Source organism: Pteropus vampyrus, unplaced genomic scaffold (assembly GCF_000151845.1).
Source record: "Pteropus vampyrus isolate Shadow unplaced genomic scaffold, Pvam_2.0 Scaffold368, whole genome shotgun sequence".
NCBI classification, from domain to species: Eukaryota; Metazoa; Chordata; class Mammalia; order Chiroptera; family Pteropodidae; genus Pteropus; species Pteropus vampyrus.
In genome coordinates, this window is record NW_011889149.1 from 424,328 (window position 1) to 432,900 (window position 8,573).

General features: G+C 57.9%; 1 protein-coding gene across 1 annotated transcript in view; it reads left to right on the forward strand.

Moving 5' to 3' along the window:
- The window catches only part of KIF7 (kinesin family member 7), a gene marked incomplete at its 3' end in the record, with an annotated part of 16,422 nt that extends 7,850 nt beyond the window's left edge, over positions 1-8,572 (forward strand). Inside the window, exons 6-16 of the mRNA XM_011379686.2 lie at positions 4-57; positions 600-827; positions 1,568-1,707; positions 2,083-2,198; positions 2,360-2,506; positions 4,951-5,153; positions 6,221-6,418; positions 6,737-6,862; positions 6,983-7,159; positions 7,553-7,768; positions 8,366-8,572. Coding sequence (XP_011377988.1) covers positions 4-57; positions 600-827; positions 1,568-1,707; positions 2,083-2,198; positions 2,360-2,506; positions 4,951-5,153; positions 6,221-6,418; positions 6,737-6,862; positions 6,983-7,159; positions 7,553-7,768; positions 8,366-8,572 — 1,812 coding nt within the window. The remainder of the gene's footprint in view (positions 1-3; positions 58-599; positions 828-1,567; positions 1,708-2,082; positions 2,199-2,359; positions 2,507-4,950; positions 5,154-6,220; positions 6,419-6,736; positions 6,863-6,982; positions 7,160-7,552; positions 7,769-8,365) is intronic.
- Position 8,573: the final 1 nt, after the last annotated feature.

The following is an 8,573-nucleotide window of genomic DNA, read 5'->3' on the forward strand; positions in this document are numbered from 1 at the left end:
GAGAACCGAGACTTTCTGGCTGCACTGGAGGACGCCATGGAGCAGTACAAGCTGCAGGTGCGGCCAGCCCGCCACGGTGGGGGGAGGCTTCCTGGTGGAGGTAAAATTGAGCCATTTCCCAGGATGAAAGATAGGTCAAGGTGGGTTCTGGCAGGGTGGATAGGGACGAGGGGGTGCACCAACGAGCAAAAGTGCAGGTGAGGAGCAGAATAGTGCAGGGGGAGTGGACGTGAGGTGGGACTGGAGGGGCAAGCCAGGTGGCGTGCTGGAGTCACTCTTTTTATCCCAAGTTAACTGGATCAGCATTGCTCCTGGCGCCCTCTGGTGGCAGCGATTGGAATGGACGTGGAAGACGCGTGGAGGGAGTGATAGGCGGCAGGGTGGAGTGAGAGCCTGAGCCCCAGCTAGCGCAGTTTGTGTGTTGGGGGGATGGGAACCAAGAGGTGGTCAGAGGTATTTGGCCCTCAGTTTTAACCCAGATGGAGCAAGTGGCCTCAGACCTGTTCTTCAGTCCCCTGTCCTCCTGCCTGTCAGAGCCCTGCAGCAGCGCCCCTGCCCCCATCCGTGTCCCCCATCAGCACCTGGACCATGTCTTGCAGAGCGACCGTCTACGTGAGCAGCAGGAGGAGATGGCGGAGCTGCGGCTGCGGCTAGAGCTGGTGCGGCCTGGCTGGGGGGCCCCAGGGCTCCTGCAGGGCCTGCCTCCTGGGTCCTTTGTGCCCCGGCCTCACACAGCCCCCCTGGGGGGTGTCCACAGCCATGTGCTAGGCATGGTGCCCCCTGCCTGCCTTCCTGGAGATGAAGTTGGCCCCGAGAACGGGGTAGAGGTGAGGAGGTGGCGAGGCTGGGCGTGTGCTGGGCCTGCTGGACCGGGCAGGCTCAGGCGGGGGAAGGGCGATACTGGAGAACGTCCTTCGCCCTGTGCTTTCATGGGGCCAGCTGTGAAATGCTCCCTCTTGAATCCTTAGAGGAAGGAGACTCAGTAGGGCCTCCGGAGGGTGGTGCCACTGAGAATCCCTGGGATAGCTGGAGATTGCCTTGGGGTTACAGAGGGCTTCTGGCTTCCAGCACTGGATGGGTAACCTGCATACCTCCAGAGATGGGGAACTTATTACTTCCGTGTTTCTTTGCAAATTTACTTTTCCATGAGCCCTGATCTCCCCGAGCCTGGTCTCCTTCTCCTAGTTCTGTCACTGGGGGCTTTTGGACAAAGGCTGCTCCTGCATCTGCCTGAAAACTCTGGGTCCTCCCAGTTCTCACTTCACAGAGTCTGTTACGAAGCCACCACTCTGGCCAGGCGTTGTTAGCAAGATAAGACTTGGGTGCAGATGACCTGTATACGAGAAACGCAGATGGTACCAGGGGCTGTGGGGGCTGGGGAGGGGGCGATGGGCAGGGAGGAAGCTCCTGCTCAGACTCGAGTTTGGCCTCTGCGAGGTGTCACTGAGGTAGACATATGAAGGGCAGGCGGGGCTTAGATGTGAGCGAAGACTTGTAGGTGGGAGTGGCTGATTGATCGAGGATGCCCTTGCAGGCTTCGTGTCCTGAAACCCTGACACTCCTTCAGCAGGTGACGGATGGCAGGGAGGCAGGAGTCAAGTTGCTGGAGGAGATAGACAGACTGGAAGGGGGCTCTTCAACTGCATCGGAGGATGAGGAAGAAGAGGGGGAGCAACCGCCACCCCAGCGGACCCTGCACCTGCGCAGGTGAGTCGGACCCACTGCCAACCTGACAAGGACTGGCTCAGGGCCCAGGCTGGGAAGACCTGTGGTCTCAAGGCGCCCTCACCTACGTTGCCTAGCTGGCCCTTGAGGGTTAGCGGACAGGAGCGGTGGGCTCTGCACCGAGTCCTTGTGGGGGTGGGTGTGCTGCGGAGTGGACCAGGCCTCCTGGTTCTCGGCCTCCGTGGCAGTCCTCCGTGTCCCCAGCTGCCCTGCACCCACTAAGCATGGCCCCTGGCCTCGGGGTTCTGCCAAACCACCCATTGACCCTGAGGAGATGGAAAGCCAGTGGCTTGTCTTCCTCTCTCCAGCCCGAGAAGTAGCTGGGGACGGGTACAGACTCCTGCTTCTGCCTTCTAGAGACGGGATCAGCAAGGGGAGCCGGAGGCCGGAGGCCGGCCCAGGGAGTCCCCGCAGCAGGAAGGATTCGGAGCTTCGCCTCGAGGAGCTGGGTGCAGCCGTCCTGGAGCCCAGAGGTGAGCTTCAGGGGGTGCAGAGGGCTCCGACCCCTTCTCCCCTCCAAGGTCCTGGATTGGCCACCCTGGACAGTCCGCGCATCATCCTTGGCCACCCCTGCCCAGGGCACGCCTCCCGCATTGTTGGTTGTGGCAGCAGCCTTGACAGTGGCCTTTCACAGCGGCGCGTGGGAGCAAGGCCCAGGCTCGGCCCCACCAGGCCCCCGCTGCCTCCGAGTGGCGACTGGCCCAGGCCCAGCAGAAGATCCGGGAGCTGGCCATCAATATCCGCATGAAGGAGGAACTCATTGGCGAGCTGGTCCGCACAGGTGAGGGGGTGGGTGCTGGGGTGGCCCCCACGTGAGGGTGGCTCGGAGTGGGGCCCGATGGCCTAGGTTTGATACCCAGCTCAGCATATTCCAGCTGTGTGACCGTGAGCAGGTAGGATAGCCCCTCCGTGCATTTTCTCATCCCTAAAACGGGTACGGTGGTACCTGCTTCACCAGGAGGTTGTGAGGAAGGATGAAATGAGTTAATTCAGGTGAAGGGCTTGGAATAGCTCTTGGGAAGCATTATTATTATTTATGAAGTACCCGCTCGGTATCAGACACTGTGCTGGGCACAGAATCTCTCGGTCTTGGGGAACACACAGTGTCCCCAAATCATGCTGCATTTACTACTGGTGATACATGTGATGGAGTAGGGGAAGATTTTAAATGGTGACCAGCTGAACCTTTTTATTTTAATAAGTATGAATTTATTATAAAGTGCATTATGAAAAATTTCAGACAGATGCAAAGGAGAGATTAATACAGTGGGTCCCGATACATATACATGTGACCGAGATTAGCAGTTATCGAGATTTTCCCATATGTGTTTCATCTTTTTTCGTTGCCGATAAATAAAGTTACTGGGATCAGGTTGGTTAATGACATTATATGAGTCTCAGGTGTCTGTTTCTGTAACACATCATTTGTGCGTAGCATGAATTGCCCGCCACCCTATCTATCTAGTTTCCTTCTTTCCACCACATGTGACCCCATTTTCCCTCTTCACCCTCCCCCAGCCCCTCGATCATCTCCATGCTGTTGTCTGTGTCTGAGTGTACTCGTTTGTCACTTTTCGTTTTATGTCCCGCATTCGAGTGATATCCTGTGGTTCTTATTTCCGTCTGACTTATTTCACTTAGCGAGATACTTTCAAGATCAGTCCCCGTTGTGGCAAATGACAATATTTCATCATTTTTTATGGGGCTGAGTAGTATTTTGTTGTGATTGTGTATCACGTCATCTCTATCCAGTCGTTCATCGGAGGACACGGGTTGTTTCTGTACCTTGGCCACTGTGAATAATGCTGCAGTGAACATCGGGGTGCATGTGTCGTTATAAATGTTTCCCAATTTTTGGGGTGGGTACCCAGAAGAGGGATTGCTGAGCCACATGGTGGCTCTATTCTTAATTTTTTGAGGAAATTTCATATAGTTTTGCATCATGGCTGCACCAGCTTACATTCCCACCAGCAGTGCATGGGGTCCCTTCTCTCCACAGCTTCGCCATGCTGACAGCTGTGAGGTGCTGTCTCCGTGTGCTTCCGATGTGCATTTCCTTTATAGCTGGTGAGGTTGAGCGTCTTTTCATGTCTGTTGGCCATCGATGTGTCTTCTTGGGTACAGCATCTGTTCAGGCCCTCCGCCGTTTTTTAATTTGATTTTTTGTTGTGGAGTTGTATGAGTTCTTTATATATTTGGGATATTGATATCTTGGAGATGTTACGGTTTGCAAATTTCTTCTCCCATTTAGTTGGTTGCCTTTTTTGTTGACAGTTTCTTTTGCTGTGCAGAAGCTTTGGAGTTTCATGTAGTCTCATTCATTTTTGTTTTTACTTCCCTTGCCTTTAGGGGTCAAGTTCACAAAAACCTCTCTGTTTAGTACCTATGTTTACTTCTAAGTATTTTATTGTTCCGTGTCTTACGTTCAAGTGCCTAATCCATGTTAATTTTTGTGCAGGGTGCCAGATGGCAGTCTAGTTTCATGTTTTTGGCATGTGGCTTTCCAATTTTCCCAGCACCATTTATGGAAGAGGCCTTTCCTTTTCCCCGTTGTATGTTTTTGGCTCTTTTGTCGAAAATTGCCCACATACACTACTGTGGGTTTATTTCTGGGCTCAGAATTCTGACCCATTGGTTTGGTTTTCTGCCAGTACTATACTGTTCTGATGACTGTAGCTTAGTATAGTTTGAAGTCAGAGAGCGTGATAGCTTCAGCTTTGTTCCTTTTTCTTAGGATGGCTTCGGCCTTTCTGGGCCTTTTGTGTTTCTATACAAACTGGAGGATTTTTTGTCCTATTTCTGTGAAAAAATGCCATTGGTATTTTGATAGGCGTTAACGTTGAATCTGTCGGTTGCTGTGGGAAGCGTGGATGTTCTTTCGTCTCAGTGCGTGGGTGTTTCAGGCGCGTTCATGTGTGGAGCAGAGGGTCCTTCGTCGAGTCATAATTGTACCACTTGTTAGCACGTACCGGGTAAAAAAAATCTAGTTCATCTGTAACTTCCCTGGGTCACTCACTGCTATGGATGAGGCTGATCTCAAAAGTGAGTCGATTTAAAGAAAAAACGTGGAGTAAATGGTGGTGCTAGCGGTACAAAGGCTTGGCAATGCCCCCGGAGTGTCCGTGGCTGACAGAGGTCTGGAAAAGCCCCCAGGGGGACGGGCAGATGGCCCTCGTGGGGGAGGGGCTGCCCGTGCTGACGCCGCACCCCCCCCCTTCTTCCCAGGGAAGGCGGCCCAGGCCCTGAACCGCCAGCACAGCCAGCGCATCCAGGAGCTGGAGCAGGAGGCCGAGCGGGTGCGGGCCGAGCTGAATGAAGGCCAGCGGCAGCTGCGGGAGCTCGAGGGCAGGGAGCCCCAGGACGCTGGCGAGCGGACCCAGCTCCAGGAGTTCCGCAAGAGGGTCGCTGCTGCCCAGAGCCAGGTGCAGGTCAGCGTCGGACCCTGGGGTTGGCAGCGTCGGCCACCCAGGCTGGTAGGGGGTGGGTGTGGGGGTGGGGGTCCTGGGATCAAGACGCGTGGGCTCTGGGGCCCAAGCTCAGTGTGGAAGCTATGGGTGCCCAGGCCTTCCTGGCTGGTGGTGCCGACACCCTCCTGGCCTCCCAGGCTGAGGCCAGTATTATGTCCAAGCTGGTAGTACTGAGGCTCAGCTGAGCTGTAAACACAGCAGAGGCGGGGAGGCGGGTCCTGCCTGACAACCGTCTGGGAGACTAAGGACAGGGTGAGGGGTGGGCATCGAAGAAAGTCAAAGTCAACCTTTCCTCGTGCAGCCCTCCCCACCCTCTGGCCATGTGTCTGCCCTTCCAGCCACCCATTCACTTACCTCTCCCTCCCGTCTTCCATCTGTCTCCCCATCAGCCCATGTGTCCCTCTAATCTACCTGTTTATCCCTTTATCAGTTAATGTGACCAACTGTCCGTTTGTCTGTCTACCCTTTCATCTTTCTATTCCCTTTGATCGGTCCATGCATTATTTGTCCATCTGTTTTTGACCTGTCTGTGAGCTCATCCATCTTTCAGTCCACCCACCCACCCACCTTCGTCCATCCGGACATCTTTGCAGCTGACCGTCCCTCGTTCATTCCTTGTCCTCTCAGCTCACGTGTCCAGGAGACAGTACAGTGGGGCGGTCAAGAGCGTGGGCTCGAATCCTAGCTTTGTTTGTTAGCTGTGTGTCCTCAACTGAGCATCCCAACCTTTCTGTGCCTCAGTTTCCTAATCTATTAAGTGGGGGTAACAACAATCATACTTTGTGATCGGCTCGTTAGGGTCATTTAACATACACAGAGCACTGGGCATGTGCCCGGTGCATAGTAACGGTCAGCACACCTCCCATTAGTAGTCTCTTCGTATTTTTATTAGTCCATCGTCCGTCCGCCTGCTTTCCCTTCTTTCTGTCCCTCTATCATGGTTCTTTGGGCCTGCCCTTCCCCGTTAAGTGCCAGGCACCGTGCCAGGCCCGCGACGGCCCAGCGGAGGCTGTGCTGCTCGGTCCCAGGTGCTGAAGGAGAAGAAGCAGGCGACGGAACGGCTGGCGTCGCTGTCGGCCCAGAGCGAGAAGCGGCTGCAGGAGCTCGAGAGGAACGTGCAGCTCATGCGCCAGCAGCACGGACAGCTGCAGAGGCGGCTTCGTGAGGAGACGGAGCAGAAGCGGCGCCTGGAGGCAGAGATGAGCAAGCGGCAGCACCGCGTCAAGGTCGGGCTCTCGGCTGGCTGGGTGCGGCGCCCTGGGTCCCCGCCAGGCTCTGTCTAGGTCCCACGGCTCACGGCCACATGACCTTCTCCAGCAGGTCACTCGGCCTCCCTGAGGTGGTTTTTCCACCCACCAGTGAGGAGAGTTATAGGAAGCTCGAGGCCGGGGTGAGGGTTTAGTGAGATGAACCACAGAAGGCGGATCGTCCTGGCTTCTGTCTGCTGGGCCCTGGGGAGACGCGGGGGTGTGGGGCCGGGCACAGGGGTGCACATGGCCCTGCCCCGAGCCTGTCCCCTGAGCCTGTCCCCGCGCGCCCCCCAGGAGCTGGAGCTGAAGCACGAGCAGCAGCAGAAGGTCCTGAGGATCAAGACGGAGGAGATCGCGGCGTTCCAGAGGAAGCGGCGCAGCGGCAGCAGCGGCTCCGTGGTCAGCCTGGAGCAGCAGCAGGTGGGCTGGGCCTGGGCTGCGCCCCCAGGAGACCCGCGGCCTGGCGATGTCCGCGGCCGGGCAGGCCTTGCTCCCCGCCCTGGTGGGGCGAGGGCTGAGTTCCCTCCCGCCTCCCCTCAGAAGATCGAGGAGCAGAAGAAGTGGCTGGACCAGGAGATGGAGAAGGCCCTGCAGCAGCGGCGGGCGCTGGAGGAGCTGGGCGAGGAGCTGCGCAAGCGGGAGGCCATCCTGGCCAAGAAGGAGGCCCTGATGCAGGAGAAGACGGGGCTGGAGAGCAAGCGCCTGCGGTCCAGCCAGGTGAGGGTCCTGTCCTGCTCGTGACCTCCAGGGCTCCGGGATGTTTCTGGCGCAGGTTCTGATGTGTGGGCAGAACCCCTCAGGGTGTCCACCCCCCAGTCCCCTTTGCCCCGTTAGCTCTGCTCTGAGACCGCGCAGGCAGGAACAGCGGGTACAGAAAGGTGGGACGAGACAGTCGTCACTGGCATTGGTCCGCTGGGCTTCATTGCTCCCTCGTGAGCAGGACGCTTCTGAGCCCAGCTTCCTGCTGTCAGGTGAATCCTAACGGTGCCGATGCCGTGAGGGTTTGAGGGGCCTGCCCAACACAAACCCAGCAGCTGTCCCTGGTGCGGGCTGTCCCTCTGGGAGGGTGGGGCCTGCTCTGCCCCTAATCCCAGGCAGTGTCGCCCCCAGGCGCTCACCGAGGACATCGTGCGGGTGTCCAGCCGGCTGGAGCACCTGGAGAAGGAGCTCTCCGAGAAGAGCGGGCAGCTGCGGCAGGGCAGCGCCCAGAGCCAGCAGCAGATCCGCGGGGAGATCGACGCCCTGCGCCAGGAGAAGGACTTGCTGCTGAAGCAGCGCCTGGAGATTGACGGCAAGCTGCGGCGGGGCAGCCTGCTGTCGCCCGAGGTGCGTCCCATGGGCTGGCCCAGCGCCCGGCCCTCCACTGCTGTCCTCTTCCTGCCCGGCCTTGGCACTCTAAAACACGCGTCCTTCCCGTGACAGCCCCCAGAGGGTAGCTTTCTGGACTGGCTGCTGCTCTAGTCCCTTGTCTGTCTGGGACACGCAGGGACTGGGCCCGGCCGCACCCACAGGTCCCTTGCAGCTGGAATCTGGGCTCACTCTGCGTCCTGCGCTGCACTGACCGCTTGCCTGTGTGGGAGTGCAGTTGGAACCACACCCGTGTGCCTTCCCCGAGCAGCAGAGGAAGCCCGTGTGAGGGTCACTCGCCAGCACCGCCTCTGCTACCTCTGTGGCGGCCCAGCTGTGCCATCTCTTCAGTGCAGGGCATTCTGAGCTTCCGGAATGCAGGTCACTCAGAGCTGCAGCCACAACCTCCCTGCCAGGGTCCCTGTTCCTGCCCTGGTGACTGATGCGCCTCTCAACATGCTGCTTGTGTGTTCAGGGCGAGGGGGCACCCAGGACTCAGTCGACTGGGGAGCGGGCGTCGTGCGGCTCAGGGAGCCAGTCCCCCGCCACGCTCCACGTGTCCCTGTGTCTGCCCAGGAGGAACGGACTCTGTTCCAGCTCGACGAAGCCATCGAGGCCCTGGACGCTGCCATCGAGTACAAGAATGAGGCCATCACGTGCCGCCAGCGGGTGCTGCGGGCCTCGGCCTCCTTGCTGTCCCAGTGCGAGATGAACCTCATGGCCAAGCTCAGCTACCTCTCGTCCTCAGAGACCAGAGCCCTCCTCTGCAAGTACTTCGACAAGG